The sequence below is a fragment of the Cydia amplana genome, chromosome 6 (assembly GCF_948474715.1).
Source record: "Cydia amplana chromosome 6, ilCydAmpl1.1, whole genome shotgun sequence".
Taxonomy (NCBI): domain Eukaryota; kingdom Metazoa; phylum Arthropoda; class Insecta; order Lepidoptera; family Tortricidae; genus Cydia; species Cydia amplana.
In genome coordinates, this window is record NC_086074.1 from 10,989,438 (window position 1) to 11,006,880 (window position 17,443).

Genomic DNA, 17,443 nt, shown 5'->3' on the forward strand with positions numbered 1-17,443 from the left:
GACAATCAGTATTAATTCTACATTCTCAATTCAAATAAAAGAACGCGGACGAGTTGGTACTTTGGTCGAAATAGGAACGTAGACAAAAATGGTATATTGACGATATCAGATATTGGACGAGTTGGCACTATGGTCAAAATAGGAATTTAGACAAAATGGGGTATTGACGATATCAGAAAGTAGGCAAGTTAGGAAGGTGACGATTTAGGAATTGTAGGCTGACGACATGGCACTGTGGACGATTTATGGAGATGACGAAATGAAACTGAGGCCGAAGCGGTCCTGAGCCATTAATTCTACATTCTCAATTCAAATAAAAGAACGCGGACGAGTTGGTACTTTGGTCGAAATAGGAACGTAGACAAAAATGGTATATTGACGATATCAGATATTGGACGAGTTGGCACTATGGTCAAAATAGGAATTTAGACAAAATGGGGTATTGACGATATCAGAAAGTAGGCAAGTTAGGAAGGTGACGATTTAGGAATTGTAGGCTGACGACATGGCACTGTGGACGATTTATGGAGATGACGAAATGAAACTGAGGCCGAAGCGGTCCTGAGCCCTATGGGATATTATTTTTGAGTAAGTTGTATGCACCCATATTTTTACAATATTCTATAAGTGAAAAGCGGTGGTGGCCGAGTGGATATGACGTCCGACTTTCAATCCAGAGATCGCGGGTTCAAATCCTGGCTCGTACCAATGAGTTTTTCGGAACTTATGTACGAAATATCATTTGATATTTACCACTAGCTTTTCGGTGAAGGAAAACATCGTGAGGAAACCTGCAAACATCTGCAAAGAAATTCAAAGGTGTATGTGAAGTCCCCAATCCGCATTGGGCTAGCGTGGGGACTATAGTCCAAGCCCTCTGGCGCATGAGAGGAGGCCTGTGCCCAGCAGTGGGACATATAGGCTCAAATTATTTATTTATTATTATTATTCTGTAAGTTAAAGATTTTAAAGGTATATAATGCTTCTAGGGAAAGGAGAGATCCGAGTTCCATCAGCATTAATCTTATCTGCGGTTGAAGGGTTTATACATAAAATAAACGATAAACTTGTTTGTGTTTGATCGGATTATGTGCATATATTTTATTAGTGACTTTCGCCATACTTGGCGACTTTCTTGAGAAAATGAAGTTAGTCTTTGTATCGTTTTTAATGGCCACTATATCGTGTCTTAACTGTTTTACTTCAGCCTTCACAAGCCCGTGGGTCAATTCATTATAAAATACACCTATACCTAAACGCTCATAAGCAGAAGATAACATAAACAAACAAGATAGGCAAAATGTTAAAATATTGTTCCAAATATTGTGTGATGTATTGTAAATCACTGATGGTACAGGTAGCGTCCCAAGTATACAAATAGCACACCATATAATTTGTATGGCGAAAATATTTATGATCTTTGGAAATAGGTACATATATTATCTTTCCAATTTCATAAATAAGTACCTGTTGTCTAAAATAACTACCTATTGTTAACTTTTCTATAGCAATTAGCTAACGAAGACCTGATAGTTGGAGAGCTAGTCCCGGATAATGGTATATGATAATGAAAAATACTAAATTAGACGAAACGGACAGCGTTACAATCACCAAATATCACCAAGAAGAAGGGAAGGCAAAAGTAGCCCAAATTTGATGACATGATATCTGGACGAGCCCAAGTTGATAAGGTTTAGGCGGAGTCACTTTCTTAAGAGGTCACTGTCGAGTTAGGTCACGTTCTAGGGACGTCACAGTCTGAGTTTTTTACTGAGTCACATTCTAAGAACGGTACTTTCTGAGGACGTCACTTTCTGAGTTCGTCACTTTCTGAGTAAGTATGTCACATTTTTAGCATAGTAAGATTTAAGCGTATACCTGCACGAACAAATGGATACCAGCAATCATATTAGCTCGTCTATACGGCCGCTTTTATGACATACAGGATGGTTTTTTCAGTGGCCATTGAAGGCAAATACGATTCTATATACGATAACGGGATACTGTCTTAAGGTGGCGTTCGGGTAGATTGCAAAAGCAATACTGCGGCAATATTTCCACAAATGGGACATCCATTTTTCAACAGCAATGTTTTACTTGCCTGTCACTCTGACCTTCACTGGTGAACAGCTGCCAGGCGCCCGGATCTAGTAATAAGGATAGTAAGTATAGCATATTAACTAGTTACGATGCTCTCATTATCATAATATACTACACATACTTGACATACTTACCATTTTCCAGTGCTAGCTCATAGCCTAATAACGAGCAACTCTTGAAAGCATGCATTTTCTCCACGCAAAAAAAAGTAGGTAATTCAAGTTACGCACAACTCATCATAACCTTGCCATACACGCCACGCTTACTTCACGATTGTATAGTTTGCTTTTTTTTGTGGTTTTCTCATTTAACTGCATAATTATTGTAACAATAAGTCTCCGCATTCTCGAGTGTGGATGTGGAGTGGAAACATAGGTGGCGTTAATCAAAGTCCAGTTGTCTCGTCTCTACCCCCACTACCCTCAGTCCCCTATTAGATGTTATATTAGATTTAGATGTCTCGTTTGATAGGTGCTTTACGGGAGCGAGTCCCCGTCTGCTAGAAATTGGGATGCCGTTTTAATAGGCAGCTAGAGTTAGACCAAGAAGTCTGCAAATTTTGACAGCACACGCAGTGCCAGTGTTATTTTTATACGTTATAATTTGGTGCGGTGGAATCGTTTGCGCGAGACACTTCCAAAGTGGTAAAATGTGTCCCCCCCCCCTGTAACTTCTAAAATAAGAGAATGATAAAACTAAAAAAAAAAATACATAATGTACATTACCATGCAAACTTCCATCGAAAATTGGTTTGAATGAGAACTAGTAAGTAGTTTTTATTAATACGTCATAAATCCCCTAAATACGGAGCCCTTCATGGGCGAGTCCGACTCGCACTTGGCCGCTTTTTTTCATAATACTAACGTTTAGGTATAATTTAATTGTTTTGTTTATGTTTAAAAATATTTAATTTGATTAATTTAAAGCCTTTAAAAAAATATTTCCGAAATTTTCAATCGTGGCTGAATGCCGGACGTATTTAAGAATTAGTTCGCTTAAAATTTAGTTTTTTCTTTGCAAATGTGATGAAAAACATTGTGTGTAACTCCAGGGGTAAAAATATTGCAAACTCGAGTCTTTAATTCCCTTCAGCCTGCGGCCATCGGGAATGATAGACCTCGTTTACGAAAATCGTTTACCCCCAAAATGTAGGTACTATTGTGAACTTGACCGCACCTAATTTCATTGGTTAAAATGCATAATTAATTTATTTTCTCCAGTATGCGACTGTCGTCTGTTTGCAATGAGTTCGTTTGCAAAATTTAACTCACCCCCCTCTAGGTCTAAGTTAGCCTCGTTCATAAGTTTCATAACTATTTCAAAGTAATAGCGTAAGTAGTTCTCGAGATATGACAGACGGACGGACGGACAGATCACACCAAGAGATAACACCAATCTCCTTTTTAGGGTTCCGCACCAAAAAGGTACCTACGGAACCCTAAAAATGGCCTTTAAAATATAAATCATGGTTTTTTGTGTGTCTCTCACAATTCATGCTAGATTTCCTATATGTACCTACAACTATATACAAAAGGTTCCTATGTATGTCGATAGATATCTACATGCAACTGTACTATGTAGTTTCAATTTGAGTTCTCTTTTGGAAAGCAAATAATAACTAAAATAGAGCTCGATAATGCAAATCATCATACCATGCAATGACATGTCACCAGTTACAAGTCTGCCATTATAGATGACACGCTCGTGAAGTAACACCCCTTTAGCCCAAGGCGCGGGAAATGGACCATAGAAAATGATCTACTTTACGCACTGCATGTCAGTATACAGTAGTTTTCAATGACAGCGTACTCAATCGTAATCAACGTATGCGAATTAGGTACTTTCTTTTATATCCGCAGAAATGCGGTTTATCTGTACCGTTGTGGAAGCGAGTAAAATCATTTGATGGCTTTGACAAGTAATAAGTAGTAAAGAGAATAAATAATAACATAAAACCTAAGCGAGCGACTTGACCTAGTGTTAGCAGGCGAGTTGAAAGCGACATTGTCACTTTAATGGCGGTGGCAGGGAAGGTGGTTGGTTGCACAGGCGCGCACACCTCGCCGCGCCGGTACGGGTACAGTGCGCTCGCACCTCGCCATGTACACACGCTCGCCTGGCTCACATGGCGCGTCGCCTGACGCTGCTTGCGCTGCTGGCGTGCGCGGTCGTCGCTCGCCGCCTACCTTCTTATTCCTCCTCGGATTCGGAATCCTTGGACCCGTTAATAATATGGGACGACACCGAGGAGTCCTTCGAGACAACTCCTTTACCGCGCCCTCGTACCCCTAAACCGACCAAAGTGAGACTTAAAAATGATAAAACTGTAAACAAAGACTCAAATAGTGAGAATAAAAGTAAGATAGTTAAAAGTACAACAATCAACATTGAAAGCCACACAAACTTCTTAGTGACTAAACGGCCGGCTGTTAAAGTGCAGCATAACCGACCCGATTTGGCAACGGGGGTGCAGTACCAATGGATAGGAGGTTCAGCCCCAGACTCCTATCGCCAAACTAGCACTCGGCGTCCTACAGTGCGAACCAGGAAGCCGACATCAACGCGTCGTCCAACCCCTGTGGCTCGCAGGACCACGAAGCCAACGAAATCAGCCGTAAATAAGAATAAAACATGCCCTTCTAAGAAATCTGGATGGTTATCTGAGTTTTTTAACACAGATAAAGTGAAGAAAACGCCAAAGAAGCAAGCTAAGCCAGGTTGGTTTATAGGTGGGTAATTCATTCTTAAAGAATTATAAATAATATTTAAGTCGGAAAAGTTCTACTTTAAATGCTTTCGAGTTCGTAAAACCAAAATTGCCAACTGCCAAGGAAGTTTTGAAGAACAAGTAGGTACTGCCGTTTGTATTTGTCATATTTACAGCAAATTATTATTATGTACATATAAATATATACTATTATTTTGCACACAAATTATAAACAACATAAAAAAAATATAAATATAAAGAGTTGTAGGTACATCAATGATGCGAATATACATCTCGAATATTCTAGAACTTAAATGTCTTAAATTCTTAAAACAATTATTGTTATATTATGCACCAACTTAGTCATCAATGATAATGTCACATTGTTTAATCTTACACGAGAAGTGTACTTATTTTAGACTTGAAATAAATACCTATTAACCTAAAACACCGGAAAAGACTTGCCGTGAAAGTAGTGTCAAGGATACAAGTGATGACGGTCTACGTACAGGTCGTTTCAAGTGACTTTCCGGCTGTTATCGCGTGGCCAATCAGTGAGTTATGCGGAAAATGATCTGCACACCGCCAGTTGCCGGCGCCTAGCTGCGCCCGCGCAGGCTCTCACGCGCTATTATTACCTGCCCGTTTTCCCGCTGTCGGTCTCATCTGTCTCTATCTAAACCTACTCGCTAGACAAGGTGAAACAATGAGGGTTGGCGCGAATTTAAATTGTTCCTGCTCTCGCTCTGGTGGAGATTGCACCGCCTGCCTCACTGGCGCACCGGTTTTCTACTTTTACAATGCACCTATGCGAGTCATCTCGTTTATACACTGATTTGTACCGCAAATTACTTTAATAATTTATTTCGTGGGACTATAAACACCGGCAATCAAGCAATGAAACTAACTAAATTACTATAATGTAGCTTTAGGTACTATAGTAAGTAGTAATTTTAGCGTTTTCCCTTTTGCATCTTTAAAGAGCCATAAGACCCGTTTTGGCAGCCAACCTAATCCTAATAAATTCAACTCCCTTTGTGGGTAACAAAGCGGAATTAACGCCCTAGCCACGAGATTAATCCCTTGCATGAATTAATTTCTCGTCCTTAATATATATGGAACTTGACCTGATAGCTGTAGTAAAAATAGAAACATAATATAGAATAAAAGGTAAAAATAGAGCGCGAACCAGAGCAACTAGAAGTTAATCTCGCGTCTATGCCATTTGATCAGCTTCGTATAATCCAACGAACAATCGTGCCAAGCGAAGTCGCAAAGAGCGAATTCGCTGTCACAATTATCATTACGTATTATTATTTTATTTCCAGGTTTTATTTCTAGTATATATAATTGGATTACAATGAAAGCACCTTGGTTTGGTGGTGGGTGGACAAAAAAGTCAAAACAAAAACAACACAGCACTACCACCACATCGACAACCACTAATGCCCCTTTAACAACATCTACAAGTGGTTGGTTTCAAACGTTGCTGGACTCAGAAGAAGACGATGGCGCGTACGTTGTCAATGAAAGTAAGAACCTAAACTATAAATATAGCTGGTCAACCAAATCTTGTCAGTAAAAAAAGGCGCGAAATTCAAATTTTCTATGGGACGATATCCCTTCGCGCCTACACTTTTCAAATTTGCCGCCTTTTTTTCTACTGTCAAGATCTGGTTGACCAAGTATAGATAAATGGTCGGTGAAAAAATTATTTCGTATTTTATAGGTGTCAACTGTAAAATTCTATGGTTGTACTGTTTGCATCTAGCTGGTTTTGATACCATTTGATTAAACAGACTAAGGTCAATGCTAATCCCGTCCGTCCGCCATTCCATCCATTATGCATTAGCGTTTTTCTCGAACAACGAACAAAATTGATAAATTCATCGACAAAGCAGCGATTGCTTTTAGTTTCAGCAATTAAAAGCAAATGTTTATTTTCCTACGATTGAAAAACAAAGAAATATATGCTCGTGGACGGAATAGACCCTATGACGGAATTAGCCACATTGGCCTTACATTTAAAAAATAATAATGATGCGGCAGAGATTTTTCAATTGTTTTTCCGTCCGCCAAAATGAGCTAATGTACATTTTGAAAATTTATTTCATAATAGGGAAAAATGTTATTAACTGCAAATTTGTACCTAATAAAATAATTAATGAATCGTGTACGTCGTTATAAAACACGAATCTTTCAGCCAATTCCTAAAAATTTATAGACCTAGATTGGGCAGTGTTAACATTTTCGACGCGGTGTCAAACACAAAAGCTGTCACGCTGACGCCACGTCACCGAAGTGTCAAAACTGAAATTGAACTATATGCATATGCACGTAGGGTATATGTTGCTCTGTCTGTGGTCTGTGACCGATTAATAATCGGTCTTTGGCGTTGAACCTACGGTGCGAATATATCGGTCATTGGCGTCCAAAATGTTAATGTTAGTGCATCCGCGATATACATAGCCATGAACTTGGTCCCTTCAGAATTCTTTAGGTATAGGTAGTGTTAACTCAACGTCACGAGATAACTAAAACTAGGTACTTGTCGCAGTTTTTCCAAAAGAGAGGTCTAAAGATTTCTACAGCAATGGGATAATGTTACTATCTAAAAAATGGCAACAAATGGAGGAAAATGGGAAATTATAACTAAATGTAAACAACTATGTTAAAAATACATATCTTGAATTTCTGTGTTATATACGAAAACACTTTTTCCCCTACCATGCACATACATTGTAGTACGAAAGTAAAAACATAGGTAGGTACCTAATCGATTCTGTGCATCTCACTTTCTGATGTAATTGCTTTTAGCTCGGGCTAGATTACATGGCCATGCTTGCTTAGACATGGTCGATAATGAGATAACAAGCCATTTCGAAATACTTTACATGCCATTACCTACCAATTGGAATTGGCCCTAATAGCTAGTATCTACGCCTACCGGTTGTTTTATATTACAATACTAATAGACTAATTTATTTTCAATAGAGAAAAAGCCAGCCAAGAAGTCGTTGAAGAAAAATTACAAAGGTTTTCAACTACTGCGAGCGTATCCCGACGCTCAGTGGAAAGTCCGCGAGATGCTAGACTTGCAAGAGGAGGCTCAGGGCTCGGACCTCATGTGGTGGACTCCGCCCTCGCTAAACGGATCAACCGACCTGCTGGTTCCACCAGACCTCCTCGCTGACGTCAAAGATCACATGAAATCCTCGAAAATCGACTTTGATGTAGTTATTTGGGACTTGCAGGTAATATAACTTTTACTGAACTGTTTTAAAGTATGTACATTACAACCAATATAACTCAAGATAAGTTATAGGCGTTCCAAAATTGAAGCGCTTAACTTGTGACAATTCGACAAGTTGCCTTTAGTCGCGGCTGGACAAGCGAGAAATGTGCACGTGCTAAAGAGCTCCCACACACCGAAAGAGAAAGAGACGACCTTATGTTTAACAACGAGTGTGACAAAGATGGATGGAATGAGAAAATTAATTAAAAATAACAGATTTTTTCGTAGGCACAGAAATAAATATGGAAGTATTTTTTGTGCTCCTCAAGTATGAGTATTATAACCTATCTAGGTTATATAATATCATTGATTACAACTCTTTAAAATGATTTTTTCTACTCCAGCACTTAAATGTGTCAATTAAATGACTGACAGTGATATCTAAAGCAATGTCATTTGAATGATTTGTCTATAGGCTCATAAGATGACTGCTAGCAGTCATCTTATGAGTATAATACAACTGCTTTATTTTTTTTAAAGATACAAGTTCCGATCATCTTGATTGAAAGAGGTATGTTTTCATTTACAATAATAACTCTTTTTTTTTTAAATAATAACTCAATTTTTTTTAATAATAACTTTTTTTTTTTTTTTTTTGCTGCAGCTGTCATAGAAAAAGTAATGTATGCAACAGCTCATAATTGGTTCTTAAAATTCTCGGGTCTTTTTTTACAAAACTCGACTACGTCTCGTTTTGTAACTTCGACCCTTGAATTTTAAGAACCCTTATTATATAACTGTTGCATAAACTACTATTAAATGAATGAATTAGATGACATTAGGTACTTATTTGAAGGAAGATAAATATGTAGTTCCAAAATGTTCTGTGTATCGTTTTAAAAGGCGTCAAACAGCAAGGACCAAACAGATTTGTTAGATGTATTTTCCGATATTTTTTTTTTCTTGTATAATAAATTCCGATCGTCTTTTTTCCCTGTATAAAAATTTCCGCACGCCTTTTTTCCCTATAGATATATTTCCTGGTATATATAAATCTGAACGCCTTCTTTCCGTATAGACATATTTTCCGATAGATTTATTTTCTGATACACAAATATCTGAACGCCTTCTTTCCCTGTATTTTTTTAACATAATGCAATATTTTATAGTCCTTAATTTTACTAGGGGACAAATTCCCGGCTGTCTTTTTTCCTGATCAGAAATTTTAAAATAGATATGATTCTTGATAGAAAATTATATAATATGTATTCGCATGTTCGCAATTTTGCCCGTTTACGTTACTACCTACTTACACTACAACATAAAAGTTGACAATAAATGACAATTACAAAGTCAAAGACAAACATGTAATAAACCAAATAGACAGAAAGTTATCTACACGTATAAACTGTATAGAGGATTAATAGGCGTACTTCTGTCAAGTGCCTAACTAAGTACAACGTTTCACTCGTTTGATTTGATTACTGATTGGTAAAATTCCTTTAAAGATAACTAACCATGATACACAAAATATTCCACACAAGATTGCAAACAGGGTCCAAGCAAATAAGAAGTTTTGCCCCTAGTAAAATGAATGACCATGAAATTTTTCGTTAAACAACAAAAATACAGGGAAAGAAGGCGTTCAGATATTTGTGTATAAGAAAATAAATCTATCGGAAAATATGTCTATACGGAAAGAAGGCGTTCAGATTTATATATACAAGAAAAAAAATATACCAGGAAATATATCTATAGGGAAAAAAGGCGTGCGGAAATTTTTATACAGGGAAAAAAGACGATCGGAATTTATTATACAAGAAAAAAAAAATATCGGAAAATACATCTAACAAATCACCAAACAGACCAAACTATTGGTGGTTATCTAAGTTAAGCTACGGGTAGAGTTAGACCAAGATAACTCTGCAACGATTTTGATAGCATATACTGTTCAAGTGTTATTTATACGTCATAGAAGATTGATGTTTAAAATAACACTTGCACAGTCTGGGCTATCAAAATCTGCAGACTTATCTTGGTCTAACTCTAATCGTGTTCAGAAAAACGGCGGCGGTGCATATGCATAGCTCGTCTACAAAAGATTTAGTGACTAAAGGTATATCTTCTGGGTTCTCGGACATTAAAGCCGTTCTTAAGACAGAAAACAATGTTTAGAATTAAATCTACCTACTTGTTAATATTACCTACTGTCCCACAGAAAGCGATAACATATGAAAATCCCAGACTGTCAAAGAAGCAAAGATTGGAGCTGGAACAGCTGCGAGGGCACCCGATGACTTGGCGCCGGTACCATCGCTACGCTGACATTCTGCGTTACTTGGAGTACTTGCAGCATCTCCATGCCGACCTCATCGAGCTAGTGCCCTTGGGGCGATCTTCCGAGGGACTACCATTGGTAGCTGTGAAGGTACTGAGACAAACAGGGTTTAACCTACATGCAACTAATACATTATAGACACACTATTTAGTCTGTGCGGAAAGAGAAGAGTCGTAGAATGTATTGGATCCCATACATTTCACGACTCTTCTCTTTCCGCACAGACTCTACGAGTACAAACCTGTACCTACATTACGACTTACGAGTATAATTGTATAATATAATATTACTATCCTGGCTTTAAATTAATAATTTATTATATCACTATGGCCATTATTTTTCTTATATTTATTCAGATTTCACTTCCATCGAATGAAACTCAATCGGCGGGATCAAAATCTAAGGATCCTAAAAAGAAATGGCAGTTGCGTTCTCGAATGAAGCCGGCAGTGTGGCTTGAGGCAGGAGCGCACGCTCGCGAGTGGATTGCGCCCGCCGTTGCTACTTGGATTCTCCACGCACTAGTTGAAGGCGAAAAGGGCCTAGGTAATTACTAGTCAAAGCAATGTAGGTGAAGAAAGAAGAAACAAATTCTGATGGAGCCCAAAAGGCACGCTACACACGCCAGCTTAATAAGCCGGTCGTCTTCACTGCGGCCCCGAAACCCGGCCCGCTCAAATGGTACCAAAGGGGTCGAGGGGAAGGATACTCGTACTCACTCACTCTCATGGAGGTAAGTCACCAAGGAGAACATACAAGCCTAGGGCCCGAATGATGTGCACCGAGGTAGCGCCAGCGCACTATAAGTACTTAGGTAATCTAAGATACTTAACACAGTACACGCAGTCCCTGTGACCGAAACCAGCTAGGTCTCATCAGCTCATCAATCTAAAACATCAGTAGTTGCTTAGTAGTAGTTATTGTATGGCTTTTAATTTATTAAAAATACCGCTGGTCGCTTAAATATTGTTATTTAGAGAAACGTAGGTATGCCAAACCGTTTGTACATGTTTTATGTAAAGATCGCTATCGTGTGCACCTGTTTGTAACTTTAATGATAATCTAGGTACTTAGTGACAATTTTACGAGCCAAATTAGTGTTTAGCTCTGCAATTATTCAGCATTTTATATTGCTTGCCGTATTAACTCATATAATGGTAAGAAACTAGAGACATCATCTACGTACCAATCGTACCTTAAAATCTAACACAAGTGAGACAAAAAAAATTGTGAAAATTACATTAAACCAATTTCATATTTTTTGAGTGAATTAAAATTAAATCGATATATGTACAGCAAGATATTAAATATCGACACGGATAAAGTGTCAAAACTATATGTAGGTACACACTAATTTAGTGTAGACTGTAGGGCAATAATGACGTGTACGTGTACCTAAACATATTTATGGCCCTTTGTTCGTGTCGATATTTAATACATTGACTGTAACTACCTCTATATCTAGGTAGACAGACTGGTTTTCGTTTCACGTATGTCGAGAACTGATTTTGACTTTTCATTGCATCAGGCGCAGAGCTCGACGTACTCAAACAGGCCGACTTCTACATAATGCCAGTGTTAAACCCAGATGGCTACGAGCATTCCCACACGCACGACCGACTGTGGAAGAAAACGCGGTCTCGGCTTCAAGACCAATCTGAGGACTATTATATCGGCTGGTTAGTAATACAATTGATGTAAGGTGCCGGGGGGTAATTTAAACTAATCGAAATATCTTCCATGTTTTACATTATTAACAAGAGTCACACACGACACATCTTTTTCGCTATCTTGACAAATAGAAGATATTTCGATTAAGTAGTTTAAATTACCTCTCAGTCAAAATGACCCCCCTGCACCTTATAAATTTTTTAAATATCACTAATAAAATGATGAAAAAGTGGGGTTTATTGTCCAGTTTTTTTTAACTTCGCGTGACGTAAATTGTCTGGTTGACCTATATGAAGATTGTAAATAGGTATAGGGTATATACCTACTATGACTGGCGTGCAGGCGGGCTCAACGCTCAATGTACCTATGCGTAAGTAGTGTGTGTAACGAAGTTTCTATTGATAAAGTCTTGAAATAATTCCTCTTTTTTTATTTTTCAAAAAGGAGACGTCCTTATTTTGATACGGTTTGTTTTTGTTGAGACAACCTTAAAACTGTTTATAACTACCTAATTAATATATTTTAAAACTAATTACATTTACCTTAAAATTACTGTTGCCAATACAAGTAGCTACACGACCATAAGGTAATTCTGCCGTGGCCGCGAAGTTTTCTCTTTAGTGGAATATGTGGCGATGGCACCATTTATATAACTGTTTCTTACCGGACACAGTTCCTTATCTGGTTTCAACAAACATAAACATTGAACTATGTTTATATAGACCATTCCCACTAAACAGGTTGAGAGCGCTGGAGGCAGAGATATAAGGCGTGTGGCTTCAAAACCGGAAGTCGTGGGTTCAATACGAAACCTCGACTCATGCGAATGTTTTACTTGGAACTCATATTTCATACAAGGGTACGGAATATGGTCTTATGATAATGCCCCTCTGACTTGGAACTCTTGGAAGATCAGATATCAGTTGCCTAAAGACCAGAGCACCCAAAAAACCACGAATCCACTATTAATTTGGAATTGGTGGCGCTGGTGGCCAAGCGGTAAGAGCGTGCTACTTGCAATCCGGAGGTCGCGGGTTCAAACCCCGGCTCGTACCAATGACTTTTTCGGAATTTATGTACGAAATATCATTTGATATTTACCAGTTTTTCGGTGAAGGAAAACATCGTGAGGAAACCGGACTAATCCCAATAAGGGCCTAGTTTACCCTCTGGGTTGGATGGTCAGATGGCAGTCGCTTTCGTAAAAACTAGTGCTCACGCCAATTCCTGGGATTAGTTGCCAAGCGGACCCCAGGTTCCCATGAGCCGTGGCAAAATGTCGGGACAGCGCGAGTAAGATGATGACTACACTGCGCTATTTTTAGTACATGTTTAAGTAGTTTTCTTTCTCTCAGGTTTCCATGGAATTGGGGGCGCACAGACTGTGTTGGAGTGGACGCAGACCGCAACTGGGATTACCATTGGGGCGAAAAGGATTCTTCACGAGACCCTTGCGCGGAGAACTACGCCGGACCCCATCCCTTCAGCGAGCCCGAGACCAGGGCCGTCTCTGAATTCTTGGCTGAGCACAGGGGACAGATAAAGGTAATCAAAGAAATGAAAAGGCTGTTATAATGGGGACCGCGTAGGCGCGTACGTGTTACGTGTAGGTATCTATGTGCGAACGGAGAGAGCAAACGGAACTATCACGGGGATAAAACGACTAAATCTATTCACTCAGAGAACTAAACGATGGACCCTCCGGTGAAATAAATATACCTACCTACATAGGTAAAGCTACTGAGTAAAAAATACTCGTAACGTAACGTCAAAATAATTCGATTCGCAAGCTTAGGTAGGTAGGTAGGTACTTATTGTTAACGTTTTACACAAACTACAGCTGATAGTTATTGAAGAAATAAGTAAGTCAACGTAATCTCTTAACTAGCCTAATAGATACATGTTTATCTAAACGAACAAACGATAGCGCCATATCTTTCACCTTTCTTGTGTGTAATTAATCCCACTCGCATAATTACGGTTTTCTTTTACTGGTAGGTAGTAATTATCTGATCGCTGACGTTTTGCAGCAGCTTCGACCTCGTTTGCAAATCATTTCATGAAAGTATTTAAATGTATCTTCCACTTATCGTGAATAGGTACGTAAGGTATGCACAAAAAGGTTTCATTAAGGTTAAGTATATGGACAAAATGATTTCATTTACTTATGCAAAGGAAACGAGCTTTAACAATTATTGTTATTGTTTTAATTAAGTACCTATAATTAATAAGATTCTGATATTACTGATCGAGGTAAGTAAATACCTATGTTTAATGGGTATAGCTATATTATATATTTATTACTGCAAAAACATAAACGGACAATCTAACCGTTAATGGTTGGTTGGTTTGAAATAGTATCAGCATTATAAATGGTATTAAATAAGCTTTTTTAGAACAAAACCCTAGAAATTAAAAATTCAAACGTCATAGTTATTATTCAGTTCTGTATCTTGAAAGAAACGTTGCCAAGAAAGGGATAGTTATTTTTTAATTTTAAATTTACTTGTTCCAGGTGTACATCAGCCTGCACGCGTATTCACAGGCATGGCTGGTGCCGAGCTCGCACGCTCACGCGCCGTTTGCCGACGATGGCGTGCTGATGGAAATGGGCAAGCTGGCTACCGCTGCGCTCGCTGATATGTACGGCACTAAGTATCAGGTGGGTGCGCTTGCAGCGTAAGCGTAGCCAGGTGTGGTTGGTGCCGACCGCACCAAGTACCGACGACGACGCGTTAGTGGAGAAGGGCAACTGACCAGCCTGGCCACCCATGTACTTTATCGAGGTAGGGAAGCGAGATTAGTGTAGATTTGGCTATGTGGGTGGGGTGCTGGCGGAAACGAGCGCTGGCCACCGCTGCGCTGGCACTGAATGTATACGTATCTACTACACAATTTTACACGTCAAACCAACTGGTAGCCAGCCAGATAGCTTAGAGGTGTTCAGACCGCCAACCAGCGCCATGACACCGGAAATGGGACCTGAGATTCTAAGAACATGTTTTCTGCTTCAGGTCGGAACAGCAGCCGAGATTCGGCAGCCGGCTTCGGGAATGTCGCACGACTGGGCAAAAGCGCGCGCCAACATCAAATTCGCCTACCACGTGGATCTGCGCGACTCCTTCGGGCCCTACGGTTTCCTACTGCCTGGCTCACAGATAGTATCCACGGCCCGCGAGACGTGGCAGGCTGTCAAAGCTATTGTAGATAATTTAAGCCCTGGATCATAAACGACGTCCATACTTACTAAAAGTAACTACTAAAATCGCTTGTCATAATTCACGCAACGCATTAGGTATATTAGAATTTTCAGACACCTTGGTTGTATGTTTCTGAAACTAGGTACTTTGTAGACAACTAAGTACTTGACGAATTGTTTCCACTTTTATTTTTGTTAGTAAGTCAAGCGTCAAATTCGTAATACTAAGGTGAATTAAACTTAACTGGCTATTTGAGGTGCGGTCTAGACAATTCAACTTTGTGACCTAGTGGAAGATTAGCCTTAATGTAACGGGCATAAACATTTAACTTGTTGTGAAAATGGCATTAGTATAATAATTACTGTTGTTTGTGAATGATCGTTTTATTTGATTATAGCAGGAAGCTAATATTTTCTCGTTACAAACTGTTAGGATATTTCTATGCGTAAGAAATAGGTAGCGAATATGTAGGTCTGTATAGCTAATTTAAGACCCACTTTCATCTTGAGAATCTTGACACGTAATCGGAGAAAGAAAATGCAAAAGGTATCAACGTAATAGTCACTCACAAAAGGATGATTTATAGACATGTATTTGTCACACCGACAAATTGATTATATTTAATGACGGTATTTGCGGTCTAAACTGTCCCTGATTAGGGTGTATACTATAGGCAAATTGACTGCTTCAGTAGGTACGAGTACCTAATGTACCTAATAATACACTATACTTACAGGTACTTAAGTATAGGTAGACATTTTTCAAGCAATCAAGCAATTATAATTATTTTAAGCAAGCAATTAAGTTAACTTCGTATATTGGTCGCTTGGGAATACATGCAAAAGGTAAGAGATGGTACTTCCTGAAGTTTGACTGGAATTGCGGTATTAGGTAGGTACTTGTTTATGAACATATTTGTCTGGTGTTTTTTACAGTTACGCGATATAATAAAACTATATCGCGGTAGGCTCGTTTGTGTAAATAAATATGTAATCAAATTTAATAATATAGGTAAGCAAGTAGCTGATTACTTTGATCAATATATATCCTGTGAATAGTTATTTAATCAGTACCTAATGTAGGTACCTACCTACGTATAGGGGATAGGCCTGGCCTTTAATGGGCACCACATTAAACATGTCTTGGCTTACAGAAACAAAGCGATTTATATTTTCCTACGAAAAAAATGATAATAATCGAAGTCAGAAAATTGAGAAAATAAGTAATATTACAATAATTACAAAAAACAGACATTCTTACTTAGGTAAGTACCTTCAACAATTTTAAATTATCGTATCGTAATTAAACCACTACACGCTACCGTATCTTCTAAGCTAGACTATGGAATTAGGAAATAACTTACCTACCCTTTGATAAATTCGGCATCAGAACACGGCATAAGTACGTAAGCTTTATTAGTAGCTATGTAGGTATCTGAAATGATTAAAAAACAACATTATATAAGGAACCCGCTCAAACCTATTTTAGTTTTTTGTTTTTAGGGTTCCGTACCCAAAGGGTAAAAACGGGACCCTATTACTAAGACTCCGCTGTCCGTCCGTCCGTCCGTCTGTCACCAGGCTGTATCTCACGAAGCGTGATAGCTAGACAGTTGAAATTTTCACAGATGATGTATTTCGGTTGCCGCTATAACAACAAATACTAAAAACAGAATAAAATAAAGATTCAAGTGGGGCTCCCATACAACAAACGTGTTTTTTGACCGAAGTTAAGCAACGTCGGGCGGGGTCAGTACTTGGATGGGTGACCGTTTTTTTGCTTGTTTTGCTCTATTTTTCGTTGATGGTGCGGAACCCTCCGTGCGCGAGTCCGACTCGCACTTGGCCGGTTTTTTTCGACTTCCCGACTTCCCTTTTTCAAAGTTTTCGAAGAGATCGCTCTTAACCACTGATCCTTTTACTTCTACGCCTTATATATTTTTAGTCAGAGGCCGTGTATACCTCAACTCATAAATATCAAAAAACCTTTTAAAATACCTTCGTAAGTATTTTCTAAAGCCCTTGCTACACGGTCGCCGACAAGCCCCTCAGACCGCGTGGCCTTGGTCTGGACGGACCGTGTAGACAGTTGTTTCCAACAAAATTTGACCAAAACTCACCAAGGTCAGACCAAGGACAGACGGTTAGAAGGCTTGTCGGCGACCGTGTAGCAAGGGCTTAAGAAAACGCGTG

At 38.9% G+C, this 17,443-nt stretch overlaps 1 protein-coding gene across 2 annotated transcripts; it reads left to right on the plus strand.

Moving 5' to 3' along the window:
* Nucleotides 1–4,109: 4,109 nt before the first annotated feature.
* On the plus strand, nt 4,110–15,289 carry LOC134648817 (carboxypeptidase A4-like). 2 transcript variants are annotated; one of them, XM_063503381.1, is made up of 9 exons: nt 4,110–4,829; nt 6,136–6,339; nt 7,802–8,061; nt 10,261–10,470; nt 10,737–10,926; nt 11,909–12,059; nt 13,407–13,596; nt 14,567–14,713; nt 15,066–15,289. In XM_063503381.1, the coding sequence occupies exons 1-9, from the start codon at nt 4,226–4,228 to the stop codon at nt 15,279–15,281; spliced, it is 2,172 nt and encodes a 723-aa protein (XP_063359451.1). In that variant the 5' UTR covers nt 4,110–4,225; the 3' UTR covers nt 15,282–15,289. The 2 variants fall into 2 exon arrangements, with proteins under 2 accessions (XP_063359451.1, XP_063359452.1); XM_063503382.1 differs by having other exon boundaries at nt 4,111–4,817.
* The last annotated feature ends 2,154 nt before the right edge of the window (nt 15,290–17,443 follow it).

Coding starts and splice junctions, on each gene's coding strand:
- LOC134648817 (XM_063503381.1), top strand. CDS start 4,226: ATGGCGCGTCGCCTGACGCTGCTTGCGCTGCTGGCGTGCGCGGTCGTC. Junction 12,060..13,406: donor GAGGACTATTATATCGGCTG/GTTAGTAATACA, acceptor TCTTTCTCTCAG/GTTTCCATGGAATTGGGGGC. Junction 13,597..14,566: donor AGCACAGGGGACAGATAAAG/GTAATCAAAGAA, acceptor TACTTGTTCCAG/GTGTACATCAGCCTGCACGC.